Source organism: Trematomus bernacchii, unplaced genomic scaffold (assembly GCF_902827165.1).
Source record: "Trematomus bernacchii unplaced genomic scaffold, fTreBer1.1, whole genome shotgun sequence".
NCBI lineage: Eukaryota > Metazoa > Chordata > Actinopteri > Perciformes > Nototheniidae > Trematomus > Trematomus bernacchii.
The window spans coordinates 15,046,933-15,061,847 of NW_022987564.1; the positions used below are offsets into that span (position 1 = coordinate 15,046,933).

The following is a 14,915-nucleotide window of genomic DNA, read 5'->3' on the forward strand; positions in this document are numbered from 1 at the left end:
CCAACATTTGTTGATCAAATAGCATAAAAGACACCTGTTCCCAAGAGTTTAAATCCATCCACTGTTAGAAAAGTATTAGATATGAGTTTTCCACAGACAAAAACCAGGCAATGTCTTGTAACATGATGCTGTCAATCAGCTTGTGCTCTGTTTAGTTAGGTCATTATTTACATATAACAAACTGGGAACTGTCAGAAGAGAATGTGCCGGCTATTTCCTGAATATGTAATGTAAACACTCATATTTGGACTATTCCAAAATAAATGATCCCATAGTTTTACCCTAACTCTTTATGGACCATATGTGTGGGAACTCCATCCAGCCGGAGGTCAATGTTAAAGTTTCACAGGCCTGTGTCGGCCTGATTGACATAAAAACAACAGAGACTAGTGTTCTTATTACAGCCAGCAAGCAATTATGAGCCGTTTCCCTACATCCAATAATAATCCTTTAACTGCTGTGATGAGTGACGCAAAGCACTGCCTTTTAACAAACAACCAAAACATATTCCCGTTACTGGTATTTTATTATTTTTTTGCAAAACAACCATGTAATAAAAGAATCTGGGGTATTCGGGGGTAATGTGACGACGTAATGCTTGAAAAAAAGCACAAAAAAATAAAAAAGCTTAACATTCCTACAATGGGAAATTAACTACATAATAAATACAATCTTTTTTCACACTATACAAATGGTGCGTTACTGGAGTTGGGCCTAATACGGCCTCAAGTAACATGCAACACCATATTTCTACGTACTTGGGTTAAAACCAAAATGTAGATGACAGAAATGGGAGGGGGGGAATGTTTCAAGCAATACACACAGACAGTACAGGCTGAAATATGACATCCGAGAAAAAAAAAAAGGCATACAAAGTTCATAAAGTCCAGAAATCTTGTGTTTCTCTACAGGTATCGTCCTCATGTGAGTCCACGTGTTCCAGTCATTCTGCTAGGTTGAATAGTCCTGCAGGGGACAGAGGAGGAAGAATGGAATTCATTTATAGAAATAAACACCGCAATTACAGCAAAGATAAGTCAATCACTAGAAAAACTTTTTTTTTTTTCATTTGAAATTATTTTCATTTAGTCCGTTTTAAGCAAAAATGCTAAGTATTTGTGGGAGGAATTAATAATTGTCTTTGTTGTACATTATAGTAAAGGTTGGCTTAAAATATTTGTTTGGACGGACAAAAATATAAACATTCATTTTTTGTCCAAAGCCATCTTGGTCTGCATACAATTATAATGACATGTGTAAAATTTCTTTTTTCTGATATTTTACAGATAAAACCATGAATCAAGATAATAAGGAGCGAGCAGCGTCGCTCAGATGCTGTGGAAGCAACGGCTATTTATTTATTATATTGTTTATATTTGTTCAAGTGTTTTATTTTTTATTTGATGGAGCATGTGTTACTTTTTTGAAAGATGTTCCTGTTGTCTGCGAGATTTAAGACGTGTCACAATGGAATGGATAAATATCCTGAACCTGAAGTGTAGCGGCTACAGACACAAATGGTAGATTCCAACACCAAAAACAGAATAATTAGACAATAAAACCACAAGAAATGAACTTACAGCTCTCGGTTTCTTGTTCACTTTCATGTCAAATCTGCAAAGAACACAAAAAGAGGTTACATTAGACAACAGATTAGAACCTGGTTTGAATGGGAATTGTGGAGAGAGGCAGTATATCTACAGTATCATGAAGAAGCCCCAAAACAAGAACACTAAATGAACATGTGTTTGTTCTTGTTTGTGTAGCAAGCCCAGCATCTGACAACAGCAACCATGTTTTATTTAATTGCTGGAATTTGGGAAGCACACTTGAAATGAATCTGGGGTCAGAAAGATATGAAAGTACCAAGCAAGAAACTCTAATGGAAATCAGAGTGCCGGATGCTGATATGCATTCAAATGATGAAGTGTTGGACATGCAGTATGGCTGAATAACTAGCAGGCTTAAACTCAAAGTCTAGGTCAACAGAAGCAGACAGAGCAGGGAAAACACAGAAAAAAAGGTGAGGATGGGGTTTGAAGCAGGCATGATTTAAACACCACAGGAGCAGGAAGTAAAATTCAGACTTACTCAAAGTCATAATCAAACATGGCAGAAGGACTGGGGGGTCAGCATTAGGGGAAGGAAGAGAGCAGCAACTGTTAGTTCACCAACCTGAGTCTAAAGCCCTACGTCTATATAATACTGCAGTCCAGACTTTACAGAGTGAGAGATGCACTCCGTCACAGTGTGTTAGTGGAGAACCTGCTGTGTTATTATGTGGTTAGAGCAGGGGAGCCTTAAATCAGGGAAACATGTACACATTAAACATGGCAAGTGGAAAAACACGGTCATATGGATCAGTTTGTGTCACCCTACACAGTGACTCTTATAACATGCATTCACGTCAGTGTTTATCTAGGTATTGGATCCCTCAAAACACCACATTTTCCCATAATTAAAGCCACAGAAGTTTTTAATTTGAGGAGTCTATACATCTACTTATTCCAAACATCAAATATCCTTTAACTTTCTACTTAAAATGTGTCTAACATTGTATCCAGGTAACTTTTCCGGTAACAGCCTTGGTCTAGAAGTATTCTGTCTTTTTAAAAATGTTTTTCCAAACACAAGCATCTCATAAAAAGAGTTATACTCCGGCCACTACGCTTTGTTTCTTTTGTACAAAATTGAGTTTATTTTTCTTCCAACATGTCGCATGTTGTAACTAGGGATGGGAATTTGAAAGCAAATGTATATTCGAATATTCGCCCCCCCAAAAAACGGTTAACCGAAATGTAAATAGCCTATAAAAAAAAAATTGGGTCAAAATTTGTTTTTGTTCAAATAAGTATAGAAACCAAGTCGAATTTGTCAAATGTATTGAACTGGTGATCACAGTTTGACAGCTATAGGCCTACAGCTTTCATGTGCGGAGGCGATTCACAATCAGGCCAGCTGTAGAGAAGACCCTCTCAGCTGGAACGGAGGTTGCGGGTATAGCAAGGTATAGTATGTATATATATATATATAAGTTTAATTTGGCATAGTTTGCACTCTACACCGCACTCACTAACCTGGTCGAAATATTTCCACACATTACTCCTTTTTGACGCCATGTCAAGACTCTTCTTAGAGTGTAAATAATTACCGGACTATGACTGGTAAAATATGTTGAATACCGGCAAAACTAAATCTCTCCTGTCAAAATGTCTATACTTTGCCGCCACACACGGTTGCCAAGCAGTGCTTATTGTTGTTTAGGCTGGCCACTCGTGTGTCGCGAGTGTTGACAGGGGGCGGGGGAGCACACTCATGAACTGTTAGCGCCGGAACCTCGCAACGGCTGCGGAGCGCATTTGCGCCGCATCTGGGCATAAGATGAGGTTTGAGTCTGCGTGATTTGCGTGTAGGCAGGGGCAGCAGGGGCAGCAGGCATATCATTTGCTAGAACTAGCTAGATCTGATGGATTTGGACATAAACGCGAGTGAAGTACCGGGCGAGAGAGAGAGAGATCAGCACCTGCAGCTCTGCCCGCTGTGAGGGACCGGTGAGCGGAGCAAAACACACCTTTAGACGTCACCTAACACATTTAGCTATGGCACTGTCGTATACATTGAATTATTCCATTTGATAATATGTAATCAACTTAGGCATCCCTCCCAAAAAAAAAAAAAAAAAAATTAATAAAAATATTCATAACTCATATTCGAATACCTGAATAATTATTCGAATACCTGAATAATTTCGAATATTCGATTAATCGTTCCCATCCCTAGTTGTAACACTAAGAAATCTATAACGACTTTTTGTATTGTACCACCGCCATTGTACCAAATACAGGTTAAAGTAGAGGGGAATTCCTACCTGACCTTATGCATGTAGACATGGATGTTACAGTAATAGGGTCTTATCTGTGCCTGTAAATACTTTCAAATATTACGTGATTTCTCCAAATAACCAGGTTTCTTGTGTGTTTACATGCACACAAGAAGCCTGGTTACTGGGAGAAATCACTCTTCAAGAAGAAGAGAGTAATATCTCTACATTGTGTACCTGTGTCTGTTTTTGTTCTTCCTTTTCTTGTGGCTCCCGTGATGGCTGCCTGAGGATGAGGAGGAGGCAGCTTTCTGAGGCTTTAGGTCTTGCAGCGTCGAGTCCACATCTTCCGTGTCCTCTTGGCTCGGCTCGTTCTCTTGGTTCTGGAGATCTGGAGAGGCGTCGCTTTCTGTGCCGCTGCCTGCCTCACCTGACGACACGATATAGGTGTAAAAAAACAACAACAACCAACAACAGAGAAACTATCCCAAAGATGCTTGGCCTGAACATTTTACAACAACAACAACAACAACTCACGTTTTTCATTCATGTGTTCCGGTAGCCCACCAAGTGCACATACCGCCTGCAAATAAAAACAGGGAGTGCAGATGTGTTAGATTTTTTGTGGTGGGCAGCAAAAAAACAACTGACACATTTTGGGGAAAAGTGAAGTGAGAGAGGGACTTACTGCAACTGATGTGACGGATGACTTGCTGAATAAACGCTCTGCTTCCTTGAATTTCCTATTCCTTCTGTCAGTCTTACTATTGGAGTTCCTGTTAAAATAACAAATATATGGTTAGAAGCTTATGATCAAATGTGATGACACAGTTTCCACTATGCAACGGCCCAATAATTCCATGACTCACCAATATAGTTTAATCAATTACTTGTCTGGTTTCTTGTGATAACAAAGTTTAAGAGTCTCGATTTCATTAAAATAAAAATGAAAAAAAAAATGGGTTACACAAGTATTTTTGTATTATGGAATCAATGTGGCTCTTATAACAGCTGTAATAATATGTTACTTCTCGTCTATAAACTTGAAAACATCTATGCAGACAGTCCGAGAGTAAAACTTACTTTTGATTAGTGAGGTATCGGTCCCATCCTCTGATGATGTTGCCATACATCTGGGTGTCTTCTAGGTAGCTGCCTTCAAATGCATATATTTGTCTTTCCAAGTTCACTAGCGTCTCCTAAGATATTGAAAAAAAATAGATACAAACTTGAGTACTAGTACTATTCAATGGCCAAACATAATCGCTAGCCTAACTAACATAGACCTAGTAACCTTAATTCGCCAATAAAGTTTACATCATTCAAACTGTGGTTACTTTCCTATGGGTATAGGTGCACATCGATGTTTTGTAGATATCTAATAGTAAGAATGTATTCTAGAGTATTGAGGTTAAGGTAAAGGAATACAGCGGCTGTTTCACTTATTAAAAGACACTTGTTTAAATGAAAGGATAGTATGGCTTTAATGATTTCACTCCTGACACATACATATATCATTGACGTAGGCCAATGCATATTGTTTTAAGTTGATGCAGCTGTGTCTAGTAGCCTACTACTGCCCAGACAAATGTTATCTTAGCGCCAATAAAGCATATATTTTCACATCTTAAGTTACATTTAATATAGAATGAAGATGACACAGTAGTGGACTATTTCATAAGGTGGCGGCAATTGAACTGTTGCCGGCTGGCTGCCGTAAAATGACAAAGAAGAAGAAGAACTTAACGCGAGAACTGAGCCCACCGGGCGGCGGCTAAAGTGTAGCTGTGCTAACTAGTTAGCATACTGGCTGCAGCAATACCTGTGAGCGGAAAAAAATATATTTCTGAATAAAATGAAATCCAAACGCTAACAACACAGGGGTGTTTTTTATTAAACATTACCAGCAGAGTCAAAATTAGATAGCAAAACGAGAACTAGATTGCTAAGTCATAAAGGCAGGGGCTTCTAGCATAAGCCAACGTTAGCAACGGCTATCATTAGCTTAGCATTTAGCAAAGGCCTCAGCTAGAACTCACTGACATTTAAGTTACGGTTAGCTGCAATTCTACATGGAAAAATAACAAACAAGTACTGCTACTTTAATCTTTGACAACATTGCGGTTACGGGACTCACAGCGAGTTCTTGTTTCCTCTTCACCAGCTCGGCGAGCTCCCGGCGGGTGTCCGGGATCTGTGGTGGAGTCGCTTTCGCATGCATCGCCATGATGGATCGAGCTATCTGGAAACAAAACAGAGGCGGGCCGGTATAAAGAGCCTGTTTGTCGGCCATGTGACCGACAGGTGGGGCTGAAGGACCGCGTCAGGGCCATCCATCCACTGTGTTTACATCGCCATGGAAACACGATAAGATTTGCTGACTTTCTGCGTCTTCACTGAACCATGGGCAAAATGGACCGAAGATTTGATGAAAGTGAGTCCAAGTGAGCACTTTATTTTATTTCATTTTAACTAATAAGTACAACATTAATAATTCATATTTTAATTTTAAAGCAGAAACGTTTCCGGCTTTCATCGTTTCATCTCAATTACCAACAACATACCAAAGAGTGGTGAAAGCAAATCAAGAAGTTAAAGGATTTTCATCTCAAGCTAGGAGATTCCCCTCAAACAAATGTCTGGTAGGGACTCTCCAACCCTTACTTTAAATGATCAGCTAAAAACAAAACTATATAAACAATATTAACATTAGCCTATGCTTTGGTTTCAGAATGAAAGTCCAGGACCAGGCAGTCATGGATCTATTTCCAGTGCTGAAGTCCAAAGTCCCTCCTTCTCCAAGAAAGGCACCACAGGCTTTGTTGGATACAAGGTCAGTTCCCCAAAATGAATGTGTATAGGAATTCAGTGGTCAATTAAAAAAAAAAAAAGTCCTACTTATTGCAAATATTTTATCCTATTTGTCGATTACGTAATTGAGTATCTAATTAAACATACATGTCTGTAAAGATTTCCCAACATGACATGTTATGGTGTCCATGACATATGGTGTTATGGTGTCCTTTAACTGCTTAAATCCCCACACAAAATACAAATTACATGATAACAGTGGTATTTTATGACCCTGAAACTCTGAAATTCTGCTGATCGCCTGTGAATATACTCAATATTTTTCTAGTTGGAGCATTATTTGTCGTATCATCCTCTCCCATAGACTACCAGGGGTCCTGGTAACCCACAGAGATGCACCCCAGGACCGAATGCCTACACCCTGCCAAGCTCCTTGGTAAACAAGAACAAGTTCAACGTAGGAGTCTCCAGGGTGTTCAGGCTGCCCGTGGCTGTGCAGAAGGAGGGTCCGAAGCACCCAACTCCAGCCCCAAATCAATATGATGTATGAGAATAATGCAAGGTGCTTTTAAATAATGTGTTCTGCATCCTGTAGTTAACTTATATCTTTCATTTTGTTGCTTTTGTGACAGGTCCGTTATAGCAGCAGAGGGGGCTTCTCCTCAGGGGTTGGCACATCAACTTTCCTGTCAAAAACTAAACGGGACTCTATAAACAATGATTTGCCATCACCATGTAATTACCTCTCTATTAAAGATCATGCATAATATTTGTTTTCATATTTCTGTCTTAATATTATTTGTTTTACATCATACGTTTGTTGAAGGCCACTATGAAGTACGCTGCAATATAATCCAGCAAAGCTCCAAAGCAGTCGTGTCCCCTTTCAAATCAAAAACTCAGAGAATCCCTCCTCTGGTTGACAACCATGTACCAGGCCCAGGAGCCTACAGCCCCCATCAGCCCCCTGCACCGGTGAAGAAGACCATTCTGCCGTGAGTAAACAAACCATATTTATCTGACTGGTTATGTTGACTCTAGTTAATTATTTTCAATAATCTAACAATGTGAATTCTGTGAACTGTGTTTCAAGGAGAGGATTTTATTTGGCAATATCAGCACCTCCTCTGATTGTCCCTAAGGACCCTCCCTTTCCAGGCCCGGGGCATTATGACATAAGGGATAAAAACTGCCTGTATCCCAAGCCAACTGCAGCGTTTGCATCCAGAACTGAAAGGACACCCCGAGACTCACTGGGCGGCATGACGCCAGGACCAGGTAATGCCTAAAAAACAATCACATCCACTAAATGAAACATCAACACATTCATGCATTAAACAGGACATTTCGGTTATTGGTAATATGTACTTTTATTTATTTAAATACCAACACACAAGCAGGTGATTATAGGATATTTCCAGTGCAGATACAGATAACCTTTTGACTCACTAACACCACATAAAAACTCCAGCTTGTGTTATCTATCCAGTGAAACCAAATCATTTTTTACATTTCATATACAATTGAAATATATGAAAATGTTGCTAATTTGTATGTCTTTAAATAAAAACACAAGTATAAGATTAGGTTTGCTTTAAATATGCAGCCCCTCTCTGGGAGCAGTTGAAATTGAGTGTTGGAAATGTTGGAAACTGCTGACTTAAGTATATGTAAATGAGGCAGGGAAAGAAGGTGCACATACACATTTAATGACAACATTTCACCATAAAATGACTCAGAGAAGCTTCTAGATATTTAACCCTATCAGTCTCACTTTTTAAGTCTCAATGCTTATCTACATTAAATATTTTTTTCTAATGATCAAACATATCAATCATGCTCACTTAAATTAGTCTTAGTTGTTATGCTATGCATGGCTGTTGAAGAAGCATTTGAATATGATGTTTGGTTGTGTATGTCATTATAATGGCATGGAAAAAATGTCTACATTATTTATTGGTTAAATTGCATTGGTAAATAATTTACATTCTTGGGGTTTGACCCCTTGACACCTATGATGTCAGAAGGTGATTGAGTTGACTGGAGTGAAGTTTTGTTGTTATGCTTTCACATGTGTTATTTATCTGCTATGATGGTACACACATCGCTGTTGATTACATCACGAACCACACAGATTGGTTGTATTACGCTATCACAACCGACGCCCTCAGAATTTAGTGTGATTTATAACTGGGTTTTTCAAGGCAAACCCAAATTCTATATACGTTTTGTTCAACACAATTGTTAATGCAACTATTCCCATTAAATATAACCTAATTTAAAAAAAATTACATCTCATTACAATACATCTCACATTTCATGGTGTCTATTTTTCTGAAATAATGTTCTCTAGCTATAGAAAGACATGTATGTATTCTTAATTATATTATTTTAATTGCTGGTGAGATTGCTAATATAAAAGCAGTAAATCATTTATCTCCCTCTTTCAGGTTTCTACGATCCACAGATTTTGCCAAAGCAGTCCTTCTTTTTTAACGACTCCAGAGTATGGCTTCCTGTATGAAACGTTCAAGGTCATCTATACTGCAGATATGTACATTTCTCAGACACATGAACTGTGATTATCTGTTTCAAAATGCTTCTATGCAAGGTATGTGTTTCTAAGTATTTGTCGAGAAGAAACAATGAAAATTAAATGTTTGCAACCATTTAGTCTCTATTTCCATGTTTAAGTATACCAAGTAGAAGATATTTTAGAGGTTGAATCATATACTGTATTTATCCATATCTGATGCTCCACTCTGGAGATGATATAGCAGTGAGCGTTGCCGCGGTCGCAGACAGCTGCTGGTTGGTCAGTGGTACGCCTCAATAACAGCTGAGAGCTTGAGATGACACCATTGTGCCAACTGCTGGAGGGCAGGCGACGGGTGGAGAGTGTATGTGAGCAATGTGACTCAGCGGGCATGGGGCAGGGATGGTGTTCACCCAGAAAGACAAATGTACACATCCGTCATCAGCCTTCATCAGATGTTATATTGTTGGAACAGTTACTTTACACTTCTCTGACCCCACTTTGCTGGCAATTTTACATTTTGGGATAATGCTTGTTTGCTTTCAGGCCTAGAGTTAGACAAGCATATTGATACCTTGATATTTGTTTTTTAAATACAGCTATAATCAAGTTTTACATCATAAAAATATATCAGTAGATGTGGAAGAGTTTGCTTGTCGTGATGAACTTGCAGGTATTTAACACCTGAATCTGCAATTCCTCTAGTTTATAGTGAGTTTTGGTCCATTGTTTCGCTGTCATGCTGCAACTTTATTGTTTTGGCTCTTTCTCATGGCTCTCGCATCGTTTTTGGCTGAAGCTGACAGCTGTTAAAGAAAAAAAAGCTACACACATTCACTGTACACTACCTAGCCAGCAGCAAACAGCAGCAGACACAGATAGAGAGCTGCTGGGGGAAAGAGTGGAACATTAAGCAGCTAAAGAGACAGATTTATGTCGTAAGGAGGTGGTGGAGACCAAAACCAGAGCAAAAAGAGACTGAATGTTTGACTTTCATTCATCAGGTGAAAACAAACACGATTCAAAATGAAAGATAATGGTTCACTGTAAATGCTGGATACAAGAAACAAATTCACTATATCACCTCATACATCATGACATGCTTATATACACATATCATCACCTGCAATAACTGCTTTTTTATAATTACACACACGCTGTTTATGTATATTAAAAAGTCGTTATTGCACCTTATATGGCAGCCTGTGCCTTTGAATACATGTGTGTGAATGCTTACTTATGCTGTTGGAAAGCATTTGGAGTAGGATAGAAAAGCGCTCCATAAATGCAGTCCAATAAAAAAATAAAAACATGATTAAAAAAGGACTGGTAAATTGCTGCAAGTTGCTTGGCAACTGCAAATTATAATTTTTACACTTTTCCAAACAAGATATAATGTTTTAATGAGTCAGTTTAAGGGGTGCTTTAATGTGTTTCTTTGTTAGCTGTCGACCGAGCCAGGCTAGCTGTTCTTGCCACATATTTATGGATTTGGTGTCAATCTTCTCATCTAACTCTCTGCCAGAAAGAAAACAGTCTCTCACAAAATATTTACATTTTTCACTAGAGGGATGAACACGCTGGCATTTTCTGTTTTTAAGATACAGTTGTTGACATGGAAAGACGACATATGATGCTCATTTTCAGGTGCATTCTTACGTATTTTGGGTTTCTACTAGAACATGTTTACATGCTTTAATGTTCAGAAAACACATTATTTTTCTCTATCTGAATATACCTGTCGTTTAGGCCTGTACCTGAAGCCCCCTGTTTTCATTTCAAGCAGTAATGACTGTGATGACACTCCAGTGTAATTTTCTATATTTATAGTTGTTGAATCAAAACCTAACAGAAGTCCTTACATCTCATTTAAAGGCGCAGTTTCCTGTCTGCATTTTTATTAAGTATTTATATAATGTAGGCCCTTTACTGTCATAGAGCGCTGTGCTGTGTGGGAATGACAACCTAGTGCCAAAGAGTTGCTATTTATACGTCAAGCTTTTATCCATGTGCAAAGAATGGAAAACCGTGTGTCATCTGCTCGCAAGGAAATCAGTTGGGGACGTTTCCCCAGCTCTGCACTCGATAACCACACCAACTGCAGACATGTTTGACTCCCACACTGCAGCAGCTGTAGTTATATTCAGACTCTGACTTCAGCAGTGTGCTCTCCAAATATGTGTACTTGCCTTGTAAAACCAAGCCATTGTGCACTTGGGTTTTTTTTTTACAATAAGAGGAGCATTTTATAACTCCCTTTGTAGACCGAAATGTGCTCTCCCCCTCTGGTGCAAAGCGTAGGGAGGTTCTGGAAATGTAACTGCAGGCTTTTTAGGTTAGTGGTTGCCTTTGTGGTTGTGTGTAGGAGGGGCAATTAACCGCATGCCTCTATGGGTTTTATGGGAGGCTCTCTGAACCTCTCCATGTCTCACTCAGGTGTAGGCGAGTATGGACATGCACCCCCTCAAAAGAAGCGAGAAAGTTCTTTGTTTCAGGAAACATTCATACATGCGGATGGAATAACTTTTCCATCAACTTCCACTGATTTAAAACCTTATTCATTCATTTAAGTGGTCTATAAAGGTGTATTAGGTAAGATGATTCCCTCAATGATACCAATTATAAAGAGATCTAATCAAAGTAATTTGTCTAGCTAAAGTGACGCTGTCTGCGTAAGAGCTAACTGTGTCAATTTATATCTGTTGCTTGGCAGCACATCAGTGGTTTGCAGGCACAATTTGTTCTACTGTGTTTTTATGAGTCTTACATAAAACATTCAAGACACATGGTTTATGTATTGAGTCATGGAGAATCCGAAATATGAGGAAAACAAAAAAGAATCCTATCCTGTTTGTCCATCCGATTTTGTTTTTTAGCCATGCCAGTGGATTTTGGGATAACAATGATTGCCCAGTAATATTCATTCTGCTGCAGTGTGTGGTAGATGTGACCTGAGAGGATCATAAAAGGTTAGTCTGTTTATCGTTTCTCTGCAATTTGTGTCTGAACACGTCACCAGTGCAACAAACAGTCCCTTCTCTGATGAAGATGCGCTGTGATTAATTAGGTCATTTATTTATTTTGAGGTTATAGCCTTAAGAATGAATACATCCGGCCCCCTCTCTCTTCTGTAACACATGACTTACAGTAGTACGAAAACACCACAAGTTTACAGTGTGATCCGAGTCATGAAGTTTCCCTTAACTCATGTGATATCTTATTGTTCTAGTGGCTGACATGGAAGAAAAGCAACAAATACTTCAGTACTTATATGGCAGTATAAATTACAGTGGTTAAAGGGGGCCTATTTGGCCTTTTCTCATTCCTGTAGTGTTATATAGGTTGTATGTAAATGTTCTGCAAAGGCTAACCTCGCACTTCTATTGGCTAGTGCTCTAACACATTGTACATGATAGGCTAAGGGGCGGGACATTCTTAAGCGGTTCATCAATCGCAACATAGCTGGCCAGCAAACCAATCAGAGCAGACTGGGCTCTGGTTTCAGACAGAGGGTGAAAAGAGGTGCTGCAGCGCAGGCAGTATGAGAAAAATAAAGAGCTTTTTGAACATTAAAGCATGTAAATATGTCACAGTAGAGGACATAAATACAAATATGAACTTAAAATGAACACAATAGGGACCCTTTAAGGAGGAGACAAAGGTCATTATGCAGACGAACAAGATATGGAGGGTTTATTGAGCGCTGCCTGCCTTTTCTCAACTGCTGTATTACATTTCCTGCCCTTGCGTTTCTAAATCCCGTAACTTGGTCAACAAATCATTTTTAACCTCCACACTCCCTAACAGGCACCGACAGTCAGATCCACCTCCATTAGGCGATTGAATCGGCTCCCTTCCCCTTTCATGTGTCGCAGGGAGGCGAGTAGGATTGATTGGCAGTGTTTCAGCACATCACTGGCTATCTTTAGCCGCCATGTACCACATTTATAGGAATAATAAAATAAGGTTTCACTGGCAACATTTCTATTTAGGCCGAACTATAAGGAAAACGAAAGAGGTCTATATTGCAATAACCGAAGAGTCCTAAGGTCTGTAAGTCCTTGGTGTCTTCAGCAGCTAAGTGGGTCATGCATAAGTGATCTCTATGGTAAAGCTCACATACATTTGCCCTTTTAGCATTAAGCATACTTCCAACTTCACGTTGTTTTCTGCACTAAAGAGAAAAATGAGCATTGGAGAATTGTTATTTTGCTTTTAAACATAAATATTGCATTCAGTGTCCTTTACGTCATGCAGATTTCTTTTTTAAAAGGCATGAGGAAATAGATGACCTCATCTATAATTAATATGTTTTATTTTTATTCAAATGACCAAAAATAGTCTACTGGGTGTAATTCTGTCTAGACTATTTTTAAAATCCTTCTATTTAAATATTAATGAATGGCACTGCCCCTCCAACCTGCAAGGCCACTTTTATCTATTTCATATAAAAGATTGACCCTCATTTCAACATGAAAATCATTGATGTACACCTACAATATATTGAATCTTCCCGGATTGAGTCAATGTATTTTGATCACACAGCCCTCCAATAAAGAGTATCTGATACTGCTATGGTGCCATATACATGTTTTACTGGGATATGGTTTGTTTCTTTAAGATGTATTTATTCATCCTCATGCTGCTTCTCTTTTTATCAGGTAAGACATGGGCAGCAGACTTCCTCCAGGAAGACAGACCTCCTCTGTCTCCTGCAGTGGCAGGAAGGTCAAGTCAACTGTTCATTAGTATGTCGTCTCCAATATGTCATGAGACAATGCCCTGACACTTTTTATACACGGGAAAGATGATTCAAGCCTGTAAAATGCAGCATGCTGTGCTTCTACAGGCTTGAATCATCCCAGTGTATATCCCTATGTTAAGTAGGATTGTTTATCTCTTTATTGGTACATTTATAAAGATACTTGAAGGTGATTGGGGACAATATAACATCTAATCACGATTGCATTAGAAAAAAAAAAGTTTTTGTTTTTTTGTAATGCAACTGTTACTACTGATAATTAATATATAAATACTCGCTTTAATTACGCATACAATGCGTTTTTTCGATGTTATGACAACTCACCTCTTTTCAGGCAGCGGTCTGTTTTCAGCTGCTGGAAATCATCTGATGGATGAAACCATTAACGGGGTCCAAGGGGACCCTTTTGTGTCATTACTGGTGTTAAAACCAACGAAAAAAGCCTTACAGCGATACATTTTGTTTTTAAGTGTTTTTGATTCTTCTTCGGTAGATTATTTGGTGTTTTAATGAATGTGTAAATGATCTGCATTGCCAAATAGTTAGTACGGTCCAGTTCTCCGGCATGCGGTTTTTTGCTACGTTTAGCGGCGTCAAGCTGCACAATGTAATAAAAGACTTGAACCGGAAATAAAGCAATGTTCACTTCAGAATAAGGTACAGCCTATGACAGGAAAACGTAGAGCAAAAAATATTGCATAAAAAATACTACAGAAGAATACAAACTGTGAAGTAGTACATATTAAGTGTATAAGAAGCCTTAATAAAGATAAGATAATTTTATAAAATCAGTACACCAAAAAAGAAAAGTAGACAAATGTTGCACAGGATATTGAAACAGTAATATTGCAAATCATATTGAAATATAATATTACATTACATGTCACTTGTTAGACGCTTTTTATCCAAAGCGACTTGCCCAGGGACACAACGACATGCTGACTGCAGTGGGACTCGAACTTGCTATCCTCTGATTCGAAGATCAG

General features: G+C 38.7%; 2 protein-coding genes across 3 annotated transcripts; one reads left to right on the plus strand and one right to left on the minus strand.

Moving 5' to 3' along the window:
- Positions 1–507: 507 nt before the first annotated feature.
- meaf6 (MYST/Esa1-associated factor 6) lies at positions 508–6,077 on the minus strand. The gene is made up of 7 exons (XM_034125346.1): positions 5,958–6,077; positions 4,904–5,019; positions 4,509–4,596; positions 4,358–4,403; positions 4,058–4,250; positions 1,581–1,614; positions 508–966 (listed from the first exon to the last, which is right to left on the minus strand). The coding sequence occupies exons 1-7, from the start codon at positions 6,045–6,047 to the stop codon at positions 952–954; spliced, it is 582 nt and encodes a 193-aa protein (XP_033981237.1). The 5' UTR covers positions 6,048–6,077; the 3' UTR covers positions 508–951.
- Positions 6,053–9,294, plus strand: stpg1 (sperm-tail PG-rich repeat containing 1). Of its 2 annotated transcripts, none has more exons than XM_034125344.1 (8): positions 6,053–6,254; positions 6,335–6,462; positions 6,552–6,653; positions 6,996–7,175; positions 7,264–7,366; positions 7,458–7,626; positions 7,725–7,909; positions 9,082–9,294. In XM_034125344.1, exons 1-8 carry the CDS (start codon positions 6,224–6,226, stop codon positions 9,153–9,155), a joined length of 972 nt encoding a protein of 323 aa, XP_033981235.1. In that variant the 5' UTR covers positions 6,053–6,223; the 3' UTR covers positions 9,156–9,294. The 2 variants fall into 2 exon arrangements, with proteins under 2 accessions (XP_033981235.1, XP_033981236.1); XM_034125345.1 differs by having other exon boundaries at positions 6,127–6,254; positions 6,338–6,462.
- The last annotated feature ends 5,621 nt before the right edge of the window (positions 9,295–14,915 follow it).

Bases quoted from the DNA above. Each gene is read 5' to 3' on its own strand.
- meaf6 (XM_034125346.1), bottom strand. From the start codon at position 6,047: ATGGCGATGCATGCGAAAGCGACTCCACCACAGATCCCGGACACCCGC. The intron at 5,020-5,957 runs GTGAGTCCCGTA...TCAATATCTTAG, and splicing joins AGAGGAAACAAGAACTCGCT to GAGACGCTAGTGAACTTGGA. The intron at 1,615-4,057 runs GTACACAATGTA...TGTTCTTTGCAG, and splicing joins AAGAACAAAAACAGACACAG to ATTTGACATGAAAGTGAACA.
- stpg1 (XM_034125344.1), top strand. From the start codon at position 6,224: ATGGGCAAAATGGACCGAAGATTTGATGAAA. The intron at 6,654-6,995 runs GTCAGTTCCCCA...CCTCTCCCATAG, and splicing joins CAGGCTTTGTTGGATACAAG to ACTACCAGGGGTCCTGGTAA. The intron at 7,910-9,081 runs GTAATGCCTAAA...TCCCTCTTTCAG, and splicing joins CGGCATGACGCCAGGACCAG to GTTTCTACGATCCACAGATT.